The sequence below is a fragment of the Ursus maritimus genome, unplaced genomic scaffold (assembly GCF_017311325.1).
Source record: "Ursus maritimus isolate PB19 unplaced genomic scaffold, ASM1731132v1 scaffold_2, whole genome shotgun sequence".
NCBI lineage: Eukaryota > Metazoa > Chordata > Mammalia > Carnivora > Ursidae > Ursus > Ursus maritimus.
The window spans coordinates 44153877-44180522 of record NW_024424452.1 but is presented as its reverse complement, the minus strand read 5'-3'; the positions used below and the strand labels follow the sequence as shown (position 1 = coordinate 44180522).

General features: G+C 46.5%; 2 protein-coding genes across 4 annotated transcripts in view; both read left to right on the top strand.

Annotated features, from left to right (window-relative positions):
* The window catches only part of COPA (COPI coat complex subunit alpha), a 43926-nt gene extending 25644 nt beyond the window's left edge, over positions 1-18282 (top strand). For 2 of the 3 annotated variants that reach the window (XM_008700693.2, XM_008700696.2), the window contains 20 exons: positions 1585-1667; positions 2270-2409; positions 2960-3045; positions 3161-3299; positions 7901-8063; positions 8163-8309; positions 9256-9445; positions 9568-9663; positions 10816-10904; positions 11100-11223; positions 12283-12372; positions 12552-12661; positions 13051-13128; positions 13295-13363; positions 13908-14044; positions 14285-14471; positions 14558-14668; positions 14969-15130; positions 15762-15956; positions 16225-16905. In XM_008700693.2, the coding sequence (XP_008698915.1) occupies positions 1585-1667; positions 2270-2409; positions 2960-3045; positions 3161-3299; positions 7901-8063; positions 8163-8309; positions 9256-9445; positions 9568-9663; positions 10816-10904; positions 11100-11223; positions 12283-12372; positions 12552-12661; positions 13051-13128; positions 13295-13363; positions 13908-14044; positions 14285-14471; positions 14558-14668; positions 14969-15130; positions 15762-15956; positions 16225-16284 (2456 nt within the window). In that variant the 3' untranslated portion in view covers positions 16285-16905. Of the gene's footprint in view, positions 1-1584; positions 1668-2269; positions 2410-2959; positions 3046-3160; positions 3300-7900; positions 8064-8162; positions 8310-9255; positions 9446-9567; positions 9664-10815; positions 10905-11099; positions 11224-12282; positions 12373-12551; positions 12662-13050; positions 13129-13294; positions 13364-13907; positions 14045-14284; positions 14472-14557; positions 14669-14968; positions 15131-15761; positions 15957-16224; positions 16906-17493 lie in introns of those variants that run through there. The other variant, XM_008700694.2, reaches the window with a different exon arrangement.
* A 1828-nt stretch (positions 18283-20110) lies between these two features.
* Positions 20111-26300, top strand: PEX19 (peroxisomal biogenesis factor 19). Its single transcript, XM_008700697.2, has 8 exons — positions 20111-20232; positions 21685-21794; positions 22213-22378; positions 22806-22891; positions 23591-23752; positions 24551-24727; positions 24960-25004; positions 25171-26300. Exons 1-8 carry the CDS (start codon positions 20163-20165, stop codon positions 25252-25254), a joined length of 900 nt encoding a protein of 299 aa, XP_008698919.1. The 5' UTR covers positions 20111-20162; the 3' UTR covers positions 25255-26300.
* The last annotated feature ends 346 nt before the right edge of the window (positions 26301-26646 follow it).

The window sequence follows — 26646 nt, the reverse complement described above, 5'->3', positions numbered from 1 at the left end:
GACTTTCACCCTGGTAGTTTCATTTATTTAAGAATGTGGTTCCAATCTTGCACTGTCTCATCCTGGGACTAGGGATTTATGCTCTCCCATCCACATCCAGATCCCATGGCTTCCTTTTGCATGTCAAAGAGATGAGGCAGCTCGCAGCCCCACGCCCCACTAGGGATCCCGGGATCCAGCTGAGACCCCTGTCTACCTCTTCCATCACCACCACCCCTCGTTGAGTCCTTCCAGTTTGAATTCGCTGACAGCCTTCTCAGAAGCTCCTTGCAGTCCCCTTCCTCCCATTGTTTTACAGAGGGTTTGTTCCTTGGGTCCCCACCCTACTAGCATGCTTTCATGACACTTCAGACTCCATCAGCAGATCGTGAGAAATCGTTTGTTGGGCTCTGGCCCTGTTGTGGGTGCTACTGTGTCATTAGCGTTCCTAATACGAAGCACTCTTTAAAAAAAAGGAAAGAAAGTGTGCTCCTGGTGAGAAGAGAGGAAACCTGTATGTCTTCGGCATCCAGAAACCAGTCTTCCCTATAAATTAAACAGTGAAGCCATTTCTGACCAAATTTTATGGTTGTGTCCCTCCCTACCCACCCCCTTACTCTCTTTCCCCATCTGTTTACAATTAATAGCATTTAAAATACCTTAGTTTTGTTTTATTACCACTTTTGTTTTCTCCGTCTTTCGAGGGAGAGAATAATTAGTAAAGGAGTACAGTGCAGCCCAGTAACAGGCAGCAGAGAGGAAGAGGAGGAGAAAGAGCAAAAGCTTGACTAGCCCAGCTCCCCAGCTGCTGGAGAGTGGGGGTGCTGGCTGTAATAAGAACTGCCTGTCACACCCAGGTGCCGGAGAAGTACAGAGCAAGGCTGGCCCGCACGTTCTGTCCACTTCTCTGCTGGATGCTAATAGATAAAAGTATTTCGATGCAGCCTTCTGCGTATGACCCTCGAAGTGTCCCCGAGAGCGGAGAGCTCATTCAGAATTCTAATCAGCCAGTGACATGTTGGGGAACCGAGGAACATTTATAACTTTCTTCAGGGTAATAAGAATGATTGACATTTATGGAGCAACAGCTTGGTCCTAAATACTGCCCAGCGCAGAGCTCATCCGCCTGTCAAGATTCAGTTGGGAGCGCTCTGCCCCACCCTGCTCTACCCCGAGGTCTGCATTTGCATGTTAAAAGCAGCAGAGCAGCTGCGTCCTGGGGAGGGGGCTCTGTCTCTACTCCAGCGTGTGGAGGAGATAGGAGGTCCTAGCTTGCAGCTTGGCCAGCCCGGCCCTGCTCGTTAGCTTGATGGAGTGTGCTGTCTCCCAAGATGGGCGGTCCTTCTGCCAGTACATGGTGTTGGCTGAAATGCAGCCACTTGGCCTAGAGAAAAGAGGCTTGGCAGGGGTGGAGGTTGGAGTTTGGAGGGGACTGGTGGGGAAAAGTCACTGACAATAGCCTCAGGTTACAGCTGAATTCGTTAGGAAGCAGCTGAACTGGCAAAGCCAACATGGCAGCCAGCAAGACTGGCAGCTCGGTGGCACCTGACTCTGTCACCTGCCAGTGGCTCGCCACACGCTCCCGCCCTTTGCTTTTGTTCTCAGCTCCTGAAGGGAAACGATCCTCAGGCCTGACAGCCGTTTGGGTTGCTAGAAATCGGTTTGCTGTCCTCGATCGGATGCATTCGGTGAGTTAAGCCTAGAAGGCAAACTGATTTGGGTATTGTGGGGGCAGTGGTCTGTGTATTGCATGAAGAAAGAGCGCGTTTTCTCTTTGCTCACCGCCTGGGGAATTGTGATCTTCGTGCACATACCCCAGCCTCTTGGGAATCAGAGAAACCTGAAAATTGACTTGATTGGGTTGATGATCACTCTTGACAACACAGAAGCCAAAACACATCAAATTTGAAATAGGCGGGCTGGATGAGGGGTAGACCCTCCTCCTTACCCTAACTACCCCCACTGGTACTTAAAATGTCCGCATCCTAGAGGAGACAGAACTCTCTCAAGAAAACATGTAACAAAAAATTTAAGCCTCTCTTGTTGAGGGAGGCATTCAGACTTTAGTTGGATTTCTCGGGATGTTTCAGTTGGGGGAAAAAACAAAAGCTCTCAAGGCCCCTGGAGAGGGTGTGGGTTGGAATGGGCTGCCTGGAGTGGTGACTGGTCTGGACAGGAACAGCCCAGACTATTTCTTGAGGCTGAGGAACACTGGCTGAGGCACGTCGTCAGCTGTCGGCATCTAACGAACATACATTTCTGATAACCCCACCTGTGGTCATTATTTCAGCTTCTGATCAAGAATCTGAAGAATGAAATCACCAAAAAAGTACAGGTGCCCAACTGTGATGAGATCTTTTATGCTGGCACAGGCAACCTCCTGCTTCGAGACGCAGAATCCATCACGCTCTTTGACGTTCAGCAGAAGCGGTAACATGTCAGGTGCCCCTAAGCAGACAGGCATGTAGTGGATGAGAGTGGACATCTGTAGTGGGAGCTTTTCTCCCATGCGTTTGCCTCAGGCTTGGCCACTTCGTGCTATAACTCCAAGACTCTTCCTCCTCACTTTTCCCTCTGGGGTCACTTTCCATCCTCTCCATACTAGCATTACAATGAGGGGCTTATTTATCTGTTTTTGGAGCCCTTACCTGCACAAAGAATGTTTTTGGGACTTAGAGCTATGGGCACATAGGGATGAATAGCACAGTTCTTGTACTTAGAGGAGATTATAGTCCACTGGTGAGATCAGACATACACAAATCCCCAATAATACATGGGAATGAGGGGCAGGGAGTTGAGGGAGGGGGAAGTGCATGGTGTGAGCCAAAACGTTTCAGTCACTACAATACAGAGAGTATTTATTTGGTATTATTTTAAGATACTGGGGCTTACATTAATTTGGAGATGAAAAGGATGTGGGTCTTAACCTGGGACGAGGGAGCCAGGTCCACTCACGTTCACCTTTCTCTCTCTGTCCCAGGACGCTGGCCTCTGTGAAGATTTCCAAGGTGAAATATGTTATCTGGTCAGCAGACATGTCCCATGTAGCACTACTGGCCAAACATGGTAAGTCTTCATTATATCCATCCTGATTTAGAGACCAGCCCTTCCCTCCCCATCCCTGCCAGTCTGCTTCACTCACCCTGTCCAGCAGAGCACTCATGCCCTTTGCCTCTTACAGCCATTGTGATCTGTAACCGCAAACTGGAGGCTCTGTGTAACATTCATGAGAACATTCGTGTCAAGAGTGGGGCCTGGGATGAGAGTGGGGTGTTTATCTATACCACAAGCAACCACATCAAATATGCCGTCACCACTGGGTAAGTGAATTATCTGTTACACAGAGTGGGAGAAGGTAGCTCTTGAAATCACTGTCCTGTCCCAAGGGATGTAACTCAGTCCTCCTTGAACTTTCTTCGTGGGAAATCTTTGTCGGGCACATATGTGCTAGGCACAGCTGAACATTCGTTTTCAATTCTTTAAAAAATTGAGACATATGACTCGAATAAAGAAAAATGCACGGAGTACATATAGAGAGACTAGCAGCTTGTCACGTAGTGGACATCCGTGTCCCTCCTGCCACCCAGGTCAGGAGCTAGAGCAGTGCTGGTGGCCAGAAGCCCTCGGCCATGATCACAACCACCTCCACTTCCCACCCAAAGATCACATTATTCTGACTTCTATGGAAATTTCGTCCTAGCTGTTCTTTGCAATTTTACCATCTAATATGTGTCTTAAAATAGTATGTTTTAATTTTGCCTGGTTTTGAACTTCGTGTAAATCATACTGAATATATATTATTTTATATTTTGCTTATTTTGCTCAATATTTTGTTTGTAAGATGCTTCCATGTTGTAGCTGTAATGTACTTATCTTCATTGTTGTGTAATATTCTATTATATGAATATACCACAGTTTATCAGTTCTACTCCAGAGGGATGTTTGAGTGATTTCTAGGATTTGGCTAACTATGATGAACGGTGTTCTTTTAAACTTCCTTTTACATGTGTTCTGGTGCAAATGCACATAACGTTTCTTTAGAGTGTCGACCCAGAGCCAAATTGCTGGATCGTAGAGTATGTGTATCTTCACGTTTACTAGGTAATGTGAAACTGCTCTCCACAGTGGCTGTACCTATTTGCACGTCCACCAGCAAGGTAGAAAATCTTCCTTGCTTGTCATCCTGGCCAATACTTGCCTTTGCCAGACTTACTTTTGTCTGTCTGGTGGGTGTGCAACGGCATCTCATTGTCATTTTACTGTGCTACTCTGATTCTTAATGAGATTGAGCAACTTTTCAATTGACCATCCATTAGGAATTCCTCTTCTGTGAATTCTGTTCAGGCCTTTTATCTCTTTTTTTTAATGAGTTATCCTTGTTAATTTTAGGAGTTCTTATATTTGAGTGTGCGTCCTTTGTCAGGACTACATGTTGCAAATCTTAATGTCTCTTCCCATTCTGTAGCTTGTCTTCTGATTCTCTTTATGATAGCCTTTAATGAACAGATATTCTTATTTTCATATAGTTGAATTTATGAATCTTTTATGGGAACTGGGTTTTGGATCTTCTTTAAGAAATTTTTATCGACTCCAAGTTTATAAAGGCATTCTTTTATATTCTCTTGTAGAAACTTAATAGTTTTGTTTTTCATATCTAGGACTGTGATCTGCCTGACGTTGATTTTCGTGTGTGATGTGAGGTGCAGGGGGCTTAGTTTCCAAGTTTTCGTTATGGATACTCAGCTGTCCCAATGTCATTTACTGAAAAGACCAGTCTTTACCCCTAGTTCTGCAGTGTCTTCTGTGTCACATATGAATCACGTTTCCAAAAATGCAAGGACCTGTCTTCTGTCGTCTGTGTGTTGATCTCTGATCTCATTCTGTCTTAAAGTATTACAGCTTTGGGAGTTTTCACATCTGCTAAAGCACGTTCTCAAATCTTTCCCACTTTTATTTTTTTTAAAGTTATTAGGCTATTTTCTAATTAATTTTGCCTTAAAAAAGTATGTTAGAATCAGCTTGTGAAATTCCGTGCAAAATAAAACCAACAAAACATTTTAGTTGGGATTGCATTGCATTATTTGTCATTTTGGGCCTAATTCACATCTTCACAATATTAAATTTCTTGATCCGTGAATGGGACGTTGTAACTCTTTATTTAGGTGTTCCAAAACCTCTTTCAGTAAAGTTTATAATTTTCTCCTTAGAGATCTTGCATTTCTTTAGATTATTCTTAGGCCCTTGGTAGTTTTCAGTGCGATTTGTAAATGGATAGTATCCATTTAAAAATTTAATTTTCTAATTTTTTATGATATTTAGAAATACAATTAAGTTTTTTAATTGATTTTATTTCAGAGACCTTGCTAGACTTTTACTGTTTTTCTAGTAATTTATTTGTCTTTTTTTCACAAATAATCATGGTGTCTGTGGGTAATGACAGTTTGTTTCTTCTTTTCCAGTACTTAGACGTTCATGTGTCTTTCTTGCACTGACCAGGATCTCCAGCATAGTGTTGAATAAACACGGTGATGGCAAACTTTTTTGTCTTGTTCCATTTACATAGTGAGCTTTGGGGTGCCTGGGTGGCTCAGTTGGTTAAGCGTCCAACTCATGGTTTCGGCTTGGGTTGTGATCTTGAGATCGAGCTCCACGTTGGGCTCCGCACTCAGCGTGGAGTCGGCTCGAGATTCCCTCTGCCCCGCCCCCTGGTTGCACTCTCTCGCTCCCTCTCTCTCAAATAAATAAATAAAATATTTAAGAAAAGAAAAAGAGCAAACTTTCAGTATATTGGCATTATGTAAGCTTGTTGTAGACTTCTTTAGAGATAGCTTTTATTTAGTAAGGAATTTCCTGGCTATATCTCAGATGAATATTGAATTTTATTAGATATTTTTTCTGTATATACTGAGGTAATCATAGGATTTTTCTCTTTTTATTAGTGTAGTGAATTAAATTGATTTTTAAAAAATGTTAGACCAACGGGGCGCCTGGGTGGCTCAGTTGGTTGAGCGTCTGCCTTTGGCTTGGGTCATGATCCCAGGGTCCTGGGATCCAGCCCCACACCGGGATCCCTGCTCATTGGGGGGAGCCTGCTTCTCCCTCTGCCACTCCGCCTGCTTGTGCACGTGCTCTCTCTCTCTCTCCCTTTCTGTCAAATAAATAAAATCTTTAAAAAAAAAACGTTGGGGCGCCTGGGTGGCGCAGTCGTTAAGCGTCTGCCTTTGGCTCAGGGTGTGATCCCGGCGTTCTGGGATCCAGCTCCACATCAGGCTCCTCTGCTGGGAGCCTGCTTCTTCCTCTCACACTCCCCCTGCTTGTGTTCCCTCTCTCGCTGGCTGTTTCTGTCTGTCAAATAAATAAATAAAATCTTTTAAAAAACCAACATTGTATTCCTGATACAGATCTAACTTGGTCATGATATTTTACCCATTTCTGATATTGCTAGTTTTAGTTTGCTAGTGTTTTGCTCAGGATTTTTCATATATATATATGATATTGGCCCATGACTTCCCTTTTTCTTTCTGTCCTTGTCAGGTTTTGGTGTTGAGGTGGTGCTAATTGCATAAAATAAGGAAGGTAATACACCTTCCTCTGTTCTCTCAGTGAGTTTGTAACAAGATTCGATTTAATTCTTCCTGAAATGTTGGGTAGAATTTGCCAGTGAAGTCATCCAGGCCTGGGGGCTTTCTTTTATAGAAGGATTTTTTTTATCATTCAGTTTATCTTGTGTAACGGTTATGGGACTGTAGGGGTTTTCTACTTCTTTTTAGTCAGTTTTGGTAAATTTTACTTTTCTTGGAATTTGATCATGTAAAAACAGTTTACGCCTGTCCTCATCCTGCAGAAGCTAGGGTAATATCCCCTTTTCCGTTCCTGTTATTGCAGTTCTGTCTTTCTGTCTTAATTAGCCTCATGAGAGGTTTATCAATCTTATTTAGCTTTTGCCTTCATTGAACTTCTGTGTTGTATTTTTGTTTTCTATTTCTTAATTTAATGACTGGCCTCATTATTTTTCCTAAGTATATTCTTTGGTTTCACTTTTAAAAGAACAAAATTTTTGGGTTGGGTGCTTATTAATTTTTACTACATTTTTATTTTTTAGATTATATTTATTTTCTAATATATGTACATGGAACTCATTAGTTTTCAGTGTTTCTTCTACTACAGCATGTGCACTTAGCATCCTAGATTATTAATCAAGTATTGTGTTAGATTATTAATCAAGTAATGTGTTAGCTATGCCCATAAGTTTTATCAATTTTTAGTTTTCATTCAGTTTAAAATATTTTTTGCTTTTTATCATTTCTTTATGTGTCAGAACTTTGCATCTCCTGCTCTTCTCCTTTTACCTGTAGCTGCAGGGAAGGATTTAACTGGCCCAGTGATTGTATATCAGAACTTAAGGTTTAACTTTTAGGCCTGATTCCTGTAGCCACGTCTGTTGGCTCCCAGAGTAGTAGCTTACGAAGAAAGATCATACCATGTGCCCCGTGTTTTCCTGCTTCATACAAAAGAATAAGTAAACGTGGCATTTAGTTCTCTCTTTTGAATCGCTTCCCATCTGTACCATTGTGCAAATGGCACTTGGCCAAAGAGCAGTGAGAAGATAAGAAGTTGTGTTCTAGGGGTGCCTGGGTGGCACAGCGGTTAAGCGTCTGCCTTCGGCTCAGGGCGTGATCCCGGCGTTATGGGATCGAGCCCCACATCAGGCTCTTCAGCTAGGAGCCTGCTTCTTCCTCTCCCACTCCCCCTGCTTGTATTCCCTCTCTCGCTGGCTGTCTCTCTCTCTGTCAATTAAATAAATAAAATCTTTAAAAAAAAAAAAAAAAAAGAAGTTGTGTTCTAAGCTTGTTCCAGGTCCTCACAGGCTGGGTTTCCCCTTCACTTGCTGAAAGTTGTGCCCTCTAACTCCTATTTGCAGGGACTACGGGATCATCCGAACTCTGGATTTACCCATCTATGTCACGCGGGTGAAGGGCAACAATGTGTATTGCCTGGACAGGGAGTGTCGTCCTCGGGTGCTCACCATTGATCCCACTGAGTTCAAGTTCAAGCTGGCCCTGATCAACAGGAAATATGATGAGGTATGAAATGAGAATGCACACAATGGGTGTGAGAGGGCCAGCTCCTTTTTCCCTCTGAGTGATCGCTCCTTCCTGCCTTACCCCACCCCAAATGTCTAGGTACTGCACATGGTGAGGAATGCCAAACTAGTAGGCCAGTCTATCATTGCTTACCTCCAGAAGAAGGGCTACCCTGAAGTGGCACTGCATTTCGTCAAGGATGAGAAGACTCGCTTTAGTCTGGCACTCGAGTGTGGAAACATTGAGGTGAGGGAGACGTGGTCTTGAGCCCCATGTCATTGCAGAGCAGGTGAGAAGGTTAGGGTTGCATTGAGAGGACATTATTCTCGGCTTGCTTCTTCAGCAGGTATGATGGAATTTGAGATTTTTCTAGTTGTTAGGTAGAGCTATCCTCCTGTTGCTCTTTGCTCATCTCTGCTACTTCCTGTCTCTTTTTCTGCTGTAGCATTGCTACTGTTGTCATTATCAGTCACTCTGAATTTGTTAACTTCTAGAATCGGAGCAACATAGCACGGAATCTAAAAATCTCATTATTTCCTTCACTTTTTATTGATTGGCTGGCTTAGATGAAGAAGTACTTGTGAAATGTTGGGACCTCGAGGGGCGCCTAGGTGACTCAGTCGGTTAAGCATCTGACTCTTAATTTCAGCTCAGGTCTTGATCTCGGGTCGTGAGTTCAAGCCCCTTGTTGGGCTTCACGCTGGGTATGGAGCCTACTTAAACATAAAATAAAATATAATATTTTTAAAAAAAATGTTGGGACCTAGAGTGTACGGGCATTATTTTCAAATGAGGAGAGGGCTTAGGTGAATTGACTTTCTAATTCTGAACTCCCTGCTTTTATTATTTGTTCTGTCTTTCCTAAAGCCCCTGAAGATCTTCGAACTTAGCAAGTAGAAAAAAAGGTAGCTAAGTAAGAATTGGCCTTACGGAATCAGCAAATGGTAGATGATTTTGTTGTAAAAGGTAAATTTCTGAGAAGGAGGATAATGTGATGTGATTCTTTCCATAGAGCCAAAGGGACTCTGTTTGGTGATAGGATTTTCAGGAGACTTAGACTGAACACTAGGAGTGATTGCAAGTATAGAGAGTCTGTAGGAGATTGATGTCGAGGCAGATACTTTGACTGTAGTCCCTGGTTGGAGTCAGAGTATCTGCCAACCTGTTAACTCTGACCCTGGGGATCTTTTAGATTGCTCTGGAAGCAGCCAAAGCACTGGATGACAAGAACTGCTGGGAAAAGCTGGGAGAAGTGGCCTTGCTACAAGGGAACCACCAGATTGTGGAAATGTGTTATCAGCGCACCAAAAACTTTGACAAACTTTCTTTCTTGTACCTTATCACTGGCAACCTAGAAAAACTTCGCAAGATGATGAAGATTGGTGAGTCCCCAGAAACTAAGGATGGGAAGAGCAGTCCTTGGGGGCAGAAGGAAGGCATGTAAAGGAGAGCGAGGACTTAAGAGAAAAGACCTAACTTGGTATCTCTTACTGACTTGCTGCAGCTGAGATCCGAAAGGACATGAGTGGCCATTATCAGAACGCCCTCTACCTGGGTGACGTGTCCGAACGTGTGCGGATCCTGAAGAACTGTGGGCAGAGTAAGTAAGCATGCAGGGCTCACCAGCTCTCTTGGGGCTTAGATCGTATTTTCTCTAAACAATGAGTTACCCATGTATAGAGGTATTTCCCTTAGTTGTGCATTTTTCCAGAAGAGACAGCATGCTCCCGTCATGCTCGGAAGACATTCTTCAGAGCCAAATGGAGGTACAGCCAGAATAGTCAGTCTGGTCAAGCCCTCTTAGGAAAACAGTTAATAGTCCTGTAGGAGCTAGGAGGTTTTAAAACATCCTGAAGCAGAGACCCTAGTAAATACACTTGGTTGGGTACCATTAGAATTTTTTTTTTAATTCAAGTCTGGAGGTTTTCTTATTTACTTATTTATTGGTTTATTTATTCAAGGGATATTTTCTGAGAGCCCAGTGTGTACCAGGCACAGTACTAGCATTTGAGATACGCTAGGAAATAAGAAAGATGAGAGATGTGGTTTGGGCAAAGGTGCTAAGCAGTAAAGGGATCAGACTTGCCCTATGTTGTAAAGGTGGAAACGATGTGATTTTTTGAGGGGCTGGATGTGTGACGTGAGGAGAGGAGTCAGGGATGATTCCACGATTCTTGTCAGCACTGATGAGAGAGCTTAAGGATAAGCAACTGTATTAGTTACTTACTGGTGTGTAGCAAATTACCCCAAAGCTGAGTCGTTTAAAACAACAAATGCCGATTACCTCAGTTTGCGGCATGGCTTAGCTGGATGCCTCTGGCTCAGTGTCTCTCAGGAGTCTGCGATCAGGGTGTTGGCCAAGACTGCAGATATCTCAAGGCTTGAGAGGGGGAGGATCCCCTCCCACACTCTCTACAGGGCGGCAGGCAGTCCTCAGGTCCTTGTGGGCTGCTGGCTGGGAAATGTCAATTTTCTGCCATGTAGGCGTCTCCTTAGGGCGCTTTACAGCATGGCAGCTGGTTTCCCTCAGAGCAGGCGATGGCGTCCAGGCCACGGTGTTTGTATCCTAATCTCAGAAGTGAGGTCCCATCGCTTCTGCCAGGTCTTGTTCATTAGAAGTGAGTCAACGAGTCCATTCCACACTGAAGGTGTGGGTGTGGGGGGGATTTTGCACAGACTTGAATACCAGGAGGCAGGGGTCGCTGGGGGACATCTGGGAGGCTGTCTACCACACAGTCTATTTTCTCTACAGAGTCACTGGCCTATCTCACAGCTGCTACTCATGGCTTAGATGAAGAAGCTGAGAGCCTGAAGGAGACATTTGACCCAGAGAAGGAGACTGTGAGTCTTTATTTACATGAGTGTCTGATTACAAGATTAACTCTGGGATCTGGGGACAGTTTAAATCTACAGATGTTACTCTCCCACCTAGTTACCAGGAGAGGCAGAGAAGCAAAGGAGCTCAAAGGAGGCTCTGTAACCTTCCCTACATGATTCCTGAGAGCTGTTTACTTTTAACCTTCTTCCACCTTTTAGATCCCAGACATCGATCCTAATGCCAAGCTGCTGCAGCCGCCTGCACCTATCATGCCGTTGGACACCAACTGGCCCTTACTGACTGTGTCTAAAGGCTTCTTTGAAGGATCCATTGCCAGCAAGGGTAAGTGCCCACCCCTCCGTGGTGTTCCTGTTGTTGTTTTGTGACGAGCTCTCACAGGGTACCCTCAGCTCCTTTGTCTTTTCTTCTGTGTGAGCATCAGGGAGCATCTCTATGCCAATCTGAGCTATGGTACACGCTTTTAAAAATTAAATAAAAGCATTATGAGATGATTAGAATTTGGAAAGTAGCGGGAGAAAAGAAAGTTGTGTCTTAGTCCAGGCCTTCAACAACCGCTCTGAACATTTGGGTGCATTTCCTTAGGCTTTTCAGTATGTGTGGTCACTCAGTTCCCTTTAGTATTTCATCATTCATGGTGTATGGTCCTAAGGCACCAGGGAAGCGACCTCAGACTCTGGCCTGCAGGTGTATGTAGCCGGGTGCTGCCTCCCGCCGCCACTCCCACCCTTGCCTACTCTGGTTTTCTTGGCTATGTCTCCTGGCTTGTTTTTCTTGGCTGAGAGCCTAGATAGACCCCTGGGCATCTTGTGCCCAGCCCTGCTCGTTCCTCCATCTCTCACCTACCCTGTGTCCCCAAGGCCCGTACACACTGTGGAGGTGGTAGCCTAGCAGAGCTCTCAGCAGGAAACTCTTAAGAGTTGCTAAGTAAAAAATGGTTTAAGAGGGGCACCTAGGGGGCTTAGTCGGTTGAGCATCTGCCTTTGGCTTGGGTTGTGATCCTGGAGTCCTGGGATTGAGCCCCACATCGGGCTCCTTGCTCAGTGGGGAATCTGCTTCTGCCTCTCCCTCTGCCCCTCTCTGTCACTTATGTGCACACGTGCTCGCTCTCTTTCAAATAAATAAATAAAATCTTAAAAAATAAATGGTTTAAGAGGCAGGTTTTGGTACCAGGAAGGCCTTTCCATCTCTCTTCTATTCCCTCTCTCTTTGAAACCTACTGCAAGTTAGCACAGCATATATGCTACAAGAATAAATAATAAGAACATTAAGTGGACAGAGCCTTGGCACCTGCTTTTGTAAGGATGAAGCTTGCCTGCAGAAGAGGCCAGATCTAGACTTGCCTGGCTATAACCAGCTCCCTTCTGTTCCTCCTCTCTGTAGGCAAGGGAGGAGCACTGGCTGCTGACATTGACATTGACACTGTTGGCACCGAGGGCTGGGGAGAGGATGCGGAGCTGCAGCTGGACGAAGGTAAGAGTGCACTTCTCAGACTCTCCTGGCGGGATGGTGGCCTGGGTGGGAGCTGGGTTGTGGGGCAGTCCTGCAGGGTTCCAGACCATGGGACCCACAAAGATCCTAGCATTGTGCTTTCTTTGGGCTGAGATTATGTCACTCTGCAAATCCACTTTGAGCCTGGATTTTCCTTATAGATGGGTTTGTGGAGGCTACAGAAGGTCTGGGGGATGACGCTCTTGGCAAGGGCCAGGAAGAAGGAGGCGGCTGGGATGTCGAAGAGGACCTGGAGCTCCCTCCTGAGCTGGTGCGTGGGGTTCTAACCCTTAGAAGGCTCCCTCTGCTTCTCCCTGTGCAAGCCGTTGTCCTTCCCGCCCCCACCTGTCCTGAGGCTCCCGAAACAGAGGGTGTCTAGACCCTCCTGGTCTGATGCTTGTCTCCATTTGAAAGAAAGAAGGAGATAACCGGGTTGTGCCAATAGCAGCTTATGAAAAGGCAGCAGGCTCTGTTTGAATTGGAGCTCTTGGTATACCATTTTGTTACTGGGGCAGCTGCTCCTGTTTTGAAGGTCTTCTCCCACAACCATCCCCTTTCCTCCCCAGTCGAGTCTGGGAACAAGGTAAAGGGCTGTGTTTAGATTTTTCAGGACAAAGTGCTTGAATGGCTTACAAAATGACTGACCTGTTTTTCTCTTAGGATATCCCCCCTGGGGCAGCTGGGGGTGCTGAGGATGGATTCTTTGTGCCCCCCACCAAGGGAACCAGCCCAGCTCAGGTAAGTGGGGGAGCACAGCCCTGTGGGCATGACTGGTTCTGAGCTGGCTATGCTGGATTACTATGTAAAGAGTGTCTATACTCTTCTGCTGTAGATACAGAGTAGGGTGGTTTGGGAGGGGAGAGGGCAAAGTTTCACTTGGCTTGGGTTTTCTGTTTCTTGTTAGATCTGGTGCAATAACTCTCAGCTTCCAGTTGATCACATCCTGGCGGGCTCTTTCGAAACAGCCATGCGGGTGAGTTGGTTCTTGTTGAGTGTTCCTTGTTCAGGGTCCCCAGGGAGATGGTTGACTCATCTTAACCAAATGGAAATTAACCTGCCCGCAAGGGCAGAGGTGTGTCTTTATCGTGGAAACCCTGGTCTAGCCTAAGGAAACTTGCCTCATAAAGCCTTCCTCTTATGTGCTTTCCATTTGGCTTAGTAATTTCTTCGGGCCACCGTTCCCCCACCCCCATGTATAGTCTGCTTTCTGGCTTACATCAGTGAAGTCAGCGCCCTTCCATGAACAGGTGTGTGTTTTGAACACTAAACCGTATGTTACAACGGCAGTAACAGTAGCTTACAAATGCAACAACCACGGACATTTCTTCAGTGTTGACTGTGTGTCAGGCACTATCCTAAATGGTTTATAGGTATTATTAAATGAGGTAGGTCCTGTAATTAAGTGTAATTTACGGATGAGGAAATAAGTACAGAGAAGTTAAGGACCTTGCCCAAGGTCTGCTAGTTTTTCAGTGGCAGGGTCACAGTTTTTGTGTTTCTTTCCTCCTTTATTCCAGCTCCTTCACGACCAAGTGGGGGTGACCCAGTTTGGCCCCTACAAGCAGCTGTTCCTACAGACCTATGCCCGCGGCCGTACCACCTATCAGGCCTTGCCCTGCCTGCCCTCCATGTACGGCTATCCTAATCGCAATTGGTAAGGCCCCTTGCTCCTGACTTCTGTCTTCCAGCTTGGGGTAGATACTTCAGATGGTAGCCTGGAGGACAGTTAACCCTTGTCCCAGAGCTGAGGTTTCCTAGTAGGAAGAGAACTTATGCTTGACGCTCCGTGAGGCTTGGTTTATACATCTGCTTTCAGTTACCCCTCCTGTTTCCCCTGTTGAGTCTAGTGGATTCCCGATTATCCTTTCTGCTTCTTATGTTTCCAAACTTGCAGGAAGGATGCCGGGCTGAAGAGCGGCGTACCAGCGGTGGGCCTGAAGCTTAATGACCTCATTCAGCGGCTGCAGCTCTGCTACCAGCTCACCACGGTTGGCAAGTTTGAGGAGGCTGTGGAAAAATTCCGTTCCATTTTGCTCAGTGTGCCTCTTCTCGTTGTGGACAACAAACAGGAGATTGCAGAGGTAGGAGGGGTAGCCTTTTGGTGTAGTCCTGGGCACCCCCACATACTTGCCTCTGCACCGTGACCTTGCTTTGCCCTTCTCTGCAGGCCCAGCAGCTCATCACCATCTGCCGAGAGTACATTGTGGGTTTGTCCATGGAGATAGAAAGGAAGAAGCTGCCCAAAGAGACTCTGGAGCAGCAGAAGCGTATCTGTGAGGTATGATCTCTGGGCCTCTGCACAGTACGGAGGTGTCCTCCCCTTCACTCTCCAGTAGAGCTGAATTCTTGACTTCTGAACCCAGATCCAGTCTGGGGAGTAAGAGAGATTTGGGCCCACTTCTGTGAGGAGAGGGTGTGTTTTTCTGCCCTTCTTCATTCCGTCAGTCCTCCATACCCAGGAGGCAGAAGATCCCTCTGCCGTATAGTCAGTCTTTTTGTTTGCTCTGTGTCATGTTCAGTGCGGTGCCGTAGGTCGGCTGTAGCATTAGCTTGGATGTGTCCTTCCTCTGTCCACCAGATGGCAGCCTATTTCACGCACTCAAACCTGCAGCCTGTGCACATGATCCTGGTGCTGCGGACGGCCCTCAACCTCTTCTTCAAGCTCAAGAACTTTAAGACAGCTGCCACCTTTGCTCGGCGCCTGTTGGAACTTGGGCCCAAGCCGGAGGTGGCTCAGCAGGTAGATGGGAACTCCTGTAAGCATAAAGGAATCAGATCTCACATGGCGGGAGGAAAAGAGCAAGGCCCTTGCCTTGAAACAAAGCACTAAAGAATAACAGTCAATGAAAGGAGCCACCAGAACACCATCCCCTTTACTTAGTGGCAGGGGGGCCTCCTTTTGTTCCTGGAAAATGAACTTCTAACTCGTTCGGCCATGGTGCAGGCGTTGAGTGACCTACTACCTAGAATAGCTCCAGCCTCCCTCTGCCTAAACTCTGCTACCCATTGCCACCACTGCTAACCTACACACACACGTGCTGCTACTTGTGTTCTCTAAAAGCATTCCTCTCGGGCAGTCGAAGCCAGTTTTAAGCCTTTGAGTCCTGACCCTGATAATTCCCAGACTTGGTGGAGGAATATGGGTCTAGATCCATGGAACCACTTTGTATTGAGAAGGGAAAATCCTGATACAGCAGGGACGGTGATTGTGATCCCTTCACATGTGTCCTGTACGAAGGACACATTCTGTCTTCACTCAGTACAATTGCATCTTGAATAAAAGAAACTACTAAACCGTGGTGCTGAGATCATTTGAGTTCTGATTTGCAGTTTTTGGTCCTCTTAAGTAAAATATTCGTTCCCTCCTTCAGACCCGCAAAATTCTGTCTGCCTGTGAGAAGAACCCCACAGATGCCTACCAGCTCAATTATGACATGCACAACCCTTTTGACATCTGTGCTGCATCCTATCGGCCCATCTACCGTGGAAAGCCAGTAGAGAAATGTCCGCTCAGTGGGGCCTGCTATTCCCCCGAGTTCAAGGGTCAAATCTGCAAGGTCACTACAGTAAGTACTGTTCTCTAGAAATGCATCCAGGATATTGTGGGAAGAATAAAGAGAAAGCATGTTGGTCCTGTTTTTCTCCTGTATTTGCCTGTAGCTCCTTGAGGCAGTGATACTGAAGAAAGCTAGAGTTTCTCCCACTGCTGTTTACCGATCCATAACAGACATTAACAACGTACTCTGCTGTACTCCCTGAAGAATGGAGGGAGTAAGCTTTCTGGACTTTTCGCCCTCATAAATCCCTAATTTTTCCCTGTTTCCTTTTCCACAGGTGACAGAGATTGGCAAAGATGTCATTGGTTTAAGGATCAGTCCTCTGCAGTTCCGCTAAGGCCCCGTTTGGTGTGTGCAGGTCAATGACCATATTTTCCTCCGGAGAATCAGTCTCTATGTCCTTCTAGCTCCTTCTTCCTCAACTGCCCTTCAAATTATTGACATTTAGCTCTCCTGCCCTAAGATCTAGTGTCCCTTTCTCTTCTGTGGCTAATCAGAATGTCTACACTTAAAAAAAAAAAAAAAAAAAAAAAGAATGTCTACACTTAACTATGTGTCATCTTCTCAAGGGTGACTACAGTCGTGGTCGCAGTTGGCCTTGCCTTCCCAGCTTAGATCATTCAGGCAACAAATGAAAACTCAGTGATGCACATTTGCTTACTGAATTCCTTTCATGTTTATCCTTTCTCTCACCACCACCTTTGTATCTTCTTTTGGAAAGAAGCAGGATGTAATAAATAAGATTGCGTCTTTCACTCGGCCACAGCAAACCCTTAGCCATCCCCCGTTTTCCTTGGACATTTAAACTCCCAGGCAGGTGCCCTCTGTGTGCCCAGAAACTTCAAGTCTGAGAAGAAACTCGTTTTCGAAAAATGCACACTACCTTTTATTGATTTGTTCTTTATAGCCATTGTTCTTGTGCTTTGTTTCTCATCCTTAATAAAGTAGATTTCTACGAGTTTTGTGACCCCATTTGTTTCCCGGACACCCTCATGTTCCTGCTCCATGTAACTGCCTCACCAAAACAGATAGCTCTTTTTAAATTTTGTAATTAAAATTACTTAGAGTTACTTATAATTTAAATTACTTACTTTAGTAAGTAATAAATGCCCATTGTCTTTAAAAAAAAGCATATATTGTTCATATATTAAACTGTGAGAATGTAGAAAGCAAGTCGCTCCCCATGTCCATTACTGATGATGGCCTCCTTCCCCACTTTTGCTAGTTACAGCCAGTCCTTACTGAGCACCTACCACGTACCGGTTGTACTGGTCTCTGTTCTAGATGTTTCACAGGTCATACACACATATAAGATTAATAAGTAACATGTAATATATGTTATAACGATAACATTGGCAACACAGTAGTTTGCTTGTCATGTGCTAAGACTATATTGGATAGAGTAACATCCTGTGCCTGTGATTACAGTTTGTACTTTTTTTCATTTTAAACTCACGTTTTTAATAAACAATGCATTCATATAGTTCAAAACTCAGTAAAGGTAAGAAGCTATTCTGTGACATCTTTCTTCCACTCTTTTCCTCAGCTACCCAGTTCCTGTCACCTTCCCCCCAATAAGGAGCCGCTCTTGGCGTCCTCGTCTGCACCGGCGGTTTGTGTGCACACAAGCAGACAGAAGTATGTTCCTCCCTGTCCCCTGCCATACATACGTGAAGCATGCTACTGAATGATTTTGCACTTGTTAGTTTTAGCATGTACCGCATTGAAGGTATTTTCCTATGTCGTATGTTAGCTTCCCCTTTTTTACTTCTCTGCATAGTGTACCATTGTACGATTTAGTTTACGTAAGTTGCCTTCTTTGTTGATGGGTATTTAGATTGTTCTCAATGTTTGACTTATAAAAAATGCTGCAATGAATAACTTGAACATACATTGTACAGTCTGGGGAAGCATGTCTGCAGGACAGACTCCTTGAGATGGAATTCCTGCATCCAAGAGCACAGGCCTTGATACTTTTAGCTTTAAGAGCTACTTGCATAAACTTAAAGTCTCCAAACAAAGGCTGCCTTCTCAAAAACCTCGAATACTACTCTGATGACACTCAAGTTGTCAACGTTCTTTCTGCAAACAGGCAAGTTGGTGATAAATTTGGGAAAAAAATTCTTTTTGTAAGTTTAAAAGTCAAATTCCAAAACTAACTTTGCATACAAACATAAACTTTATTCTGAACTGAGGGATATAAAAAAAAAGGGACGATCCGTGCTTCCTGAAGTTCACGTTATTGGGGAAAATGAAATGGATATATGTAAAATAATTGTATCAGGCAAGAATTTGAAGTTGATCAATAAACAGTGGAGAGCCATTAAGTCCTTAAGCGAGAGAGTGATAGAAAGAAAACGCTATAGGGGCACCTGGGTGGCTCAGTTAAACATCGACTCGATCTCAGGTCTCAATCTCAGGGAGCCTATTTAAAAAAAAAAAATGCTGTAAAACAATTTGCAACAGTGTTCACTATGCATTAGAAAGGCAGGAGATGAATAAATGTGAAGATGAAGGTTTAGGAATATCACTAGTAAGAGAAAAGCAGAAGCAAGTTTAAGAAATGATGCAAAGGAAGAATTAATGCTTGTTTTCAACTCCATGTTCTCTGTTACCGCCAGTATTTTCCTTCTTAACATCCTTATGTTACCACATTAATATAAAGCCAACAGAAATACCTCTAATGTGCCTTGATAGAACGATAGTCACATTGGAGATAACGCATGTAAATTTGGAGTTGAAGGTTTGGAGTTGAATGAGGAAGCCTGGAATAGATTCTGTTACAGGTGTTGGGGAGAAAGGGGTTAAACAGAGGCAGTTTCCATTATAGAAGTTTAGAATTGAAAGGAACTTCAATGTTACATAGTTGCAATCAGAGGCCTTGAGTGGTGAAGGGTTTTGAACAAAAGTAGTTACAGAATTGGGACAGGGATTTAAGTCAGCTGACTTTCCATTCAGAATGTTTTCTCCTGAGTCACACCACTTGTGCCTGGAACGATACAGTAGGTTTTGCACAGGTAGGATTTTAAAAATCTGTGAAGGAAAGGGAAAGGTACCTAAGCTGGTGCTTGATACAGAAATCAAGCGTGTGTTCAGGAAGCCAAGGACGAAAGCTGTGAAGTGACTTCATTTAGGTGTAATTTCTCCCTTTTAAGCTCCATAGCACTTTATCCTTCTTTTGAGACCTTTACCTTGTACCATATTTTCTGCGCGTCTGTCTGATCCTACCTCCAGCCTAATCCCCAGGCAGCTGTCTGGGGATTTTTACAGCAGGGGCTGGTCCTGACTTGCCTCTTCTCCTCCGTTGTGCCCGGCACAGGATCCTAAACAGTGGATGCCCTCCAAGTGCTAAAGGCGGCTTGCGTGAAGAGGAGGGAAGGGATGTGTAGAGCTGTCTCTATCCGCGCCTCCCCCAGCTTCTCTGGGTTGGAGGTTGGGTTCTGTCTGGAGAAAAGGAGATCGTTCAGGGAAGGCAGGTCGATCACTACTACATTTGAATTGTCCCCTGGCTCGGTCCAGGGCCCCAGCCTGGCTTTTTCTGCCTGAATTGCTTCAGGCCGACACTGGGTTCTAAGTTCCCAGGCCTGTGGCCTTCAGTCTGGCAGTCCTGATGGGGAACAGGAGGTGAGAGCGAGCCGCTAGACTCCACAGAGGAGTGGGCCTCGTCAGGGTCTGGGCGGGCAAAGAGCGGCCGGCGAGCGTCTCCGGAGCCGCAGGCCCCAGCCCAGGAGCTGAGAACCCAGCAGTGAAGGCAACAGACGGAAATCCTTGCTGGCGTCATGTTTAAATTCTAGGCGGCGGCGGCGGCGGCGGCGGCGGCGGCGGGGAGACAGGAAACCAGGGAAGTAAAATACATCCAGTGCCAGGGAGTGTGAAGTGTTGAGGAAAACGATGAAAGAGCTACTTCTCTGGATAATGCGAGAAGTTGAAATAAAGGAAGCCAGGCTACTAAGTAACCTGGCAAAAGTTAACAGTAACTTCCACTCCGTTAGTTCAACGGTTCCTGGCTAGAAGGGAGAAAAGAAAAGAAAAAAACCCCCAAGACCTCAAAACCCCAAAGCAAAAACAACCCACAAAGCTTCCTGTCCCTTTAAAAATGGCGGCTCCGTACCGATCAACACTGCTATTGGTTGCACTAGGGGAAGGGGCGGGACGCGGGGGCGGGGCGCCGGCGCCGCTGAGACCCGCCTCCTACGGCAAGCCGGAGAGAGCAAGATGGCCGCTGCTGAGGAGGACTGTGGTGCTGGGGCCGACGCTGACCGGGAATTGGAAGAGCTCCTGGAAAGTAAGAGCTCGTAATGGGAGATGCCCGACGGGGGCGGTTGTGAGGGGTCATTCGAGGGTAAACTGAACCTGAGATATTGGGGGCGGGGCGGGAGAGGCTTTCCAAAGGTTGACCGGGGGCGGAGGGTCTGCCTGCGACTCCGAAGAAAATCTCTGGGTCACCCTCTCCTTCCTCCGCGGCGGGACCTAGGGAGCCCACTTCGGGCCCCTAAGCGTGTCAGACCGTTGATCTCCGGGCCGGAGGGGAAACGGTAACCCACTGGATGGCGTTTCACGATCCGACCCCGAACTCCCCTTGCTCTAGGTGAGCAAGTTCTTGGACCTAAGTTCCTTCCCGCCAACAGCATTCGGTCCTTGGTGGCCAGCGACCCCGACGCCCACGGACTGCGTGCTTTAAGTGTCGACAAGCCCGTGGCGCGGCTTTCTGTGCACTGTCCTGTCCTCACTTGCCTTTTCTCCAGGCCTTTCACCTTTTCCTCAGCAGGCCCCATTCCAGTTCTTTCACCATGTCAGAGCTCAAGCCAACTCCCTTCTACGGTTTTAGGGGGAGACAGTTCACCCTCCTGAAAGAAGCTGAATGTTCTTTTCTTCCTTAGCCCTGTCCTCCGCTCCTCTGTTGGTTGTTTGCCCACAGTGGGCCATGCCCTCCCTCTAGGCCAGGCAGGCAGAATGGTGGTGAGCACTCAGGTGTTTCAGGGCATATGTTTCAGGTGAGTATGTTTTGTCTCTTACCTGTCACAGAGATGTGGGCAGACGGAAAGACAGAAATGGAGAGGAGTGCCAAGTGACTCTGTGTGGATTGGCACACAGTTAGCTGCAGAGACGAGGCCAGAGGGAGCTCTAGGAGCTTTGCCCAGGGAGGCCTAATCGGAGGATAAGACAAGAGAACTTAATGCTCTCCAGAGAGTACAGCGTGCTATCCCTCAGTTCGTGCTAGTACCAGGACCCATGGGAAGCTGCGAGGAACATCATGTGGCTTCTGCTTTCTTGCCAAAAATTATTCCTGTTAGGGCTCCAGAGTGAGTTCAGGGGTTTAAGGACATCTGTGCTCTCTGCTCCTGTTGGATATTTGTGTGGGATTTCTGGGGCATCATTAGATGTGGCAAGCAAGGCACTGTGTAGACAGAGATGTCTTTGCAGAACTTTTAATTCTCTCCTCCCAGCTCTAAGAGAGATGCCTCTTCCACCTTAAGGGATTTCTTCTCCTTTGATCACATAAATTGGGTAATGAGGCAGGAAGTGGAAAGCTTATTGAGGGGTGGGCCAGGAGAGGGAGACTCGAAAGAAAGAAAGAAAAGAAAGAAAGGGAAAGGGAAAGGAAAGGAAAATTTAGGAAGGTTGGCAGTTTGAAAGATTGTTCTCTTAATGCTTTGCCCAGAACTACCCTCCCCGACCCCAGCCTTGCATCCTCATCCATCCCCCAACACACACACTATGTCTCTTGTCTCTGAAGGTGCTCTTGATGATTTCGATAAGGCCAAACCCTCCCCAGCACCCCCTCCTACCACCACGGCCCCTGATGCTTCGGGGCCCCAGAAGAGATCGCCAGGAGACACTGCCAAAGTATAAATTCCGCCCTCTTAAGGGAGGGGGAGGGGATGGGCATGCATCTCTGAGCAGAGGTGGGGCATGCCCCTGTGGGTTGGAGTGGACCGGGGGGAGGAGGCCTTGGCCTTACACTGCTGAGTGCTCTTTCAGGCCTCAGTCCTGGTAAACAGAGACTTTCGATGATGGAGTGGTGGCATCCCGATGACGTTCTTTGAAAAAAGAGCAGGTTTAAATGGTTGGTTTGGGAATGCCACCCCATACCCTTTCCTCAGTGGCCAGATGCCTTTCTTACTGTTCTCCGTAAGAGAAGTAGTGAGAATGTCCAGTGGAGGTGGGCAGGAGGGAAGCTCTGCATTTCCCAGAGCCACTGCCTGTGGCTTCTGTCAGAGGGATGCCAAGTAAGAGATGCATTTTGGCCACCCCTTCCCTGCAGGATGCCCTCTTTGCCTCCCAAGAGAAGTTTTTCCAGGAACTGTTCGACAGCGAGCTGGCTTCCCAAGCCACTGCAGAGTTCGAGAAGGCAATGAAGGAGTTGGCTGAGGAAGAGCCCCACCTGGTGGAGCAGTTCCAAAAGCTCTCAGAAGCCGCTGGGAGAGTGGGTGAGGAGGAGGCCTCAGGGCGGGAACTGTCTGCGCAAACTCTATCATCTTTGTTGCCTGAGAACACTGGAACTCTGAGTAAAGCTGATGGCGCTCATTTATGTCGCTGCTGTGGGGTGGGGCCAGGAGATGGGAAGAGGGATGGGAACAGAGCTTAATGAAAGGGATGAAAAGTCATTGAAAAGATTATTGAAAACTGACCATTTTAAAGGTCACAGTGCTGTGGGTGTCATGGTGGAGAACAAACTGACACACATAGTTCATGTAGATTCGTGAAAATGACTATGAAGATAACCACAGAGGAGTCAGAGATTTGGAGAGCTAGTGATCCCCTAGTAGATGTTCCATATCCAAGCTGATAACCAGGTCAGTCTGGGTAAGCAGACAGTTAAAAGCTAAGGACCTTGGCTTTCTTGATCTTCCTTAGGCAGTGACGCAACCTCCCAACAAGAATTTACGTCTTGCCTGAAGGAGACACTAAGTGGACTCGCCAAAAATGCCACTGATCTTCAGGTGAGGGAAAGGGGTAGGGGCCACAAGGGACCTCTCAGGCACACTGGCAGCAGAGTCTCAAAAGACAGACTCTATTTGGCAGCTTGTGAAGTCTGTTCCTGCCACACGATTTTGCTGCAGGCAAGTTTAAATAGTTCTTTCCCACCTGAAAGGGTGGTAAGCATCCCAAGAATGCAGTATGCAGATCTTTCTCACTTTATGATGGGGTTACACCCTGATAAATCCATCATAAGTTGGAAATATCATAAGTTGAAAATGCATTTAATATACCGACCCTACTGTACATCACAGCTTAGCCTCGCCTACCTTGAACACATTTAGAACACTTACATGAGCCTATAGTTGGGCAAAACCACCCACCACAAAGCCTGTTTTCTAATAAAGTGTTGAGTATCTCATGTAATTTATTGAATGCTGTGCTGAAAGTGAAAAACAGAGTGGTCGGCAGGGGATGGGATGGTTGTCAGTGCATCAGTTGTTGACCCTGGTGATCACATGGCTGCCTGGGAGCCATGGCTGCTGCCCAGCGTTACAAGAGAGTATCATCTGCATATCACTAGTCTGGGAAAAGGTCCGAATTCAAAATGGGAAGTACAGTTTCTACTGAACGTGTGTCCCTTTCACACCATCCTAAAGTTGAGAAAAGGTCCTAAGTCAGGGACCATCTGTATTTGCCCACCTCCTTCCTGTCCTTTCTAGAACTCAGGCATGTCAGAGGAGGAACTGACCAAGGCCATGGAAGGGCTGGGCATGGATGAAGGGGACGGGGATGGGAACATCCTCCCCATTATGCAGAGCATCATGCAGAACCTCCTGTCCAAGGACGTGCTGTACCCGTCACTGAAGGACATTACTGAGAAGGTTTGTGGACTCAGTGTCTGCGTCTCCTCCTTGTTCTCCGTTGTGTCAGCCCCTGTGGGCTACTTTGTCTGCTCAGAGCCTGCAGAGCTAGAGAGTAACTCAAGTACATGAGCCATCTACTCTTTTCTCCTTTGTGTATTTGGAGTGGGAGGGCTGGGGAGGAGCTATGTCTCTGGCAATAAAGGTACCACACTAAAGATGTTGAAGGTAGAAGGGGAAGTCCTCCAGCTCTGGTTTCTTTAAACTGGTCTGGGACTAATGTCTGACCAGCCCTTTCTTTTGCTTGTTGTATGTGACGAGCAGTGTAAGAGTAGTGTAAAAGATAGTCCCTGTTGTCAGAGAGCTTACGCTTTCACTGGGATAGAAGTGAAAATACAGGAATAGAAGCTTTTCAGTGACACAGTACGACATGTGGCCAAGTGTGAAGTGAGCAGGCCATGGTCTGGGTGGACCAAAGCCAGCTCTCAAGCTAAGAACGGTTCTTACAATTTTAAAGGTCGTAAAGTCAAAACAGAAAAAGAAAGAGTATGTGACAGAGATCACCTAGGGCCTGTCAGGGCTAAAATATTCGTATGTAGCCCTTCCCAGAAGAAGTGCGCCGTCCTCTGGTGACCGTCCATGCTGGCATAGCCAGGTGACGTGGTTGGAGTCAGTGCTGCTTCTTACGCTGAACTCGCTTTAGTTTTTCTTTCCTCCGTGTTCTCCCCTTTCCCTTCATATTTTATTGTTTTTCACGTTTCATTGCCTTTCCTATCCATTGTTTATTAATTCTTACCCACCCATTCTCTCTTTCCTTAGTATCCAGAATGGTTGCAGAGTCACCGGGAGTCTCTTCCTCCAGAGCAGTTTGAAAAATACCAGGAACAACATAGTGTCATGGGCAAGATATGTGAGCAGTTTGAGGCAGAGACCCCCACAGACAGTGAGGCCACTCGGAAGGCTCGTTTTGAGTTAGTACTGGATCTTATGCAGCAGGTAAGGCCTCCTCTTGCTGTCTGCCCACTGGTGCTGTCTGTTTGGGTGTTAGGCGGAGGAGGTATCTGGGAAGAATGCCCCACTGCCAAACCCAGGTGGAAGAGGGAGCAGAAGAGAGGTCCTGTAGCCGGCTCCCCAGAAGACAGGAGAGAGACCGTGGCTCAGATTCTTCTCTGAGCTGCTATACTGGTTCCTAGGATTTTCTCTTTCTCAAGCTCCTCTTATTTTCTAGCTACAGGATTTGGGCCATCCTCCAAAAGAACTGGCTGGAGAGATGGTGAGTATATCTTCTCCTAGATTTGAATCTGAGTCCCAAGTTTCTGGAATTCTGTAAACTTTAATGATTGCACATGAGGTGATCACTGTGGCTATGGGGGAAGCACCTTTAAAAGCTCTCACTTGAGGTAAGAGCAATAATCTCAGTCCCTCCATCTCTTCTCCAGCCTCCTGGCCTCAACTTTGACCTGGATGCCCTCAATCTGTCGGGCCCACCAGGTGCCAATGGCGAACAGTGTCTGATCATGTGAAACACAACACGTGTCTGTCCCTGATTCCCAGCCATGGGGAACATCTGGAGTCAGCAGAACCACTGGGAGCTGAGGCAGGAGTGTCGTCTGCAAGAGCAGTCTGCGCACTGCCCTCTGTCATCCCAGCTGAGATCGTGCCATACCAGCTGAGGCTTTTACTCTGTCTTTCTATAAATACGGCCCATTGTGTAGGCCGCTTTCGTGAGCCCTATCCATGTGGTTTCTGCTGCTAGCAAAGGCCCGGCTACCTACCGGGTGAAGGAAGGCATCCCTTGTGGGGCATGTACTTTCCTTCCTCCCAAATGATGTTATATATGGCCACACTGATGTTCACTTTTGCATCCAGGGTCTTCGTGCCTTGTCTCTACTCCCTCTTGGACCTGGGGAGCAGAGACAGAGTCCTGGGACTCTGTATTTCTCTAGTGCTTTCGGGCAGGGCCTTTGGGAATGAATGGGGAGAAATTCAGCCTGGGCTGGGGCTTTAGGTCTGTCACTATGTCCTCTTGCCTTCAGACAGACCATTGTGAATTCTGTGAAGGAAAAGGAGGTGGGGGCTTTTGCATCTAATCACAGTAGGGTTGAAAGAGAAGCCCTGGGATTCTCTTCTGTCCAGGTGCTGAGCCTTCAACTCCCTGTTCCAGCCTGAGACCTCAAGTTGCTACCTTGAATCTTTGTACAATCCTGTGTGATCTGGGTGAAACTAGCCCTTGACCTTCCTGCACCCCCTGCCTCTCGTCATCTTCTCTCTTTAAATACCTGTTTATTCCAACCCTTCTCTGAACCCAAGCTGTGACAAAGAAGGGCCATCCTGTTTCCCCTCATCTGGGCCATCCACTACTCTGATTGGCCCCTCTCCCTGGAAAACATATATAATTACAGTGTCAGGTCTAGGAAATGAATGACTGTTCTTCCCCAGATACGTTCTGGCTTATTTGAGACCTCTGATTTCTCCGAATCCTGTCCCTTGATTAAGCAGGTGACTTGGGAATGGGAGTGGGGTGCAGCCTGGGTCTTTTTTCTTGACTAATAAATATTCTGATTAAGGAGTGTGGCCTGTTTTTCATTCAGGTCTTTCTCTGATCTTCCTCACCTTCTGTAGGCTGTGGTGTGAGGAATGTTTGTAGACTAGTTCTGCATAACTTTGCAGTGCTGGATTCTACCACCACCCTCCTTCCCCAGCTCAGTCTGCACCTCACTTGGCAAAGGAGAGTGAATGACCATCTTGCCTCATTCCCTCTGGGTGTTTCAATCTGGGAAGCCCTTCAAATGGTACTGTACCCTAACATTTGACATTCTTATTGTAAGTAATATATCGTTAACATTTTTTTTTAATAATTTTTTTTTTTTTTGAGTTGACCTTGCACCTCTCTTTGGGAGCCAGTGCATCCATGG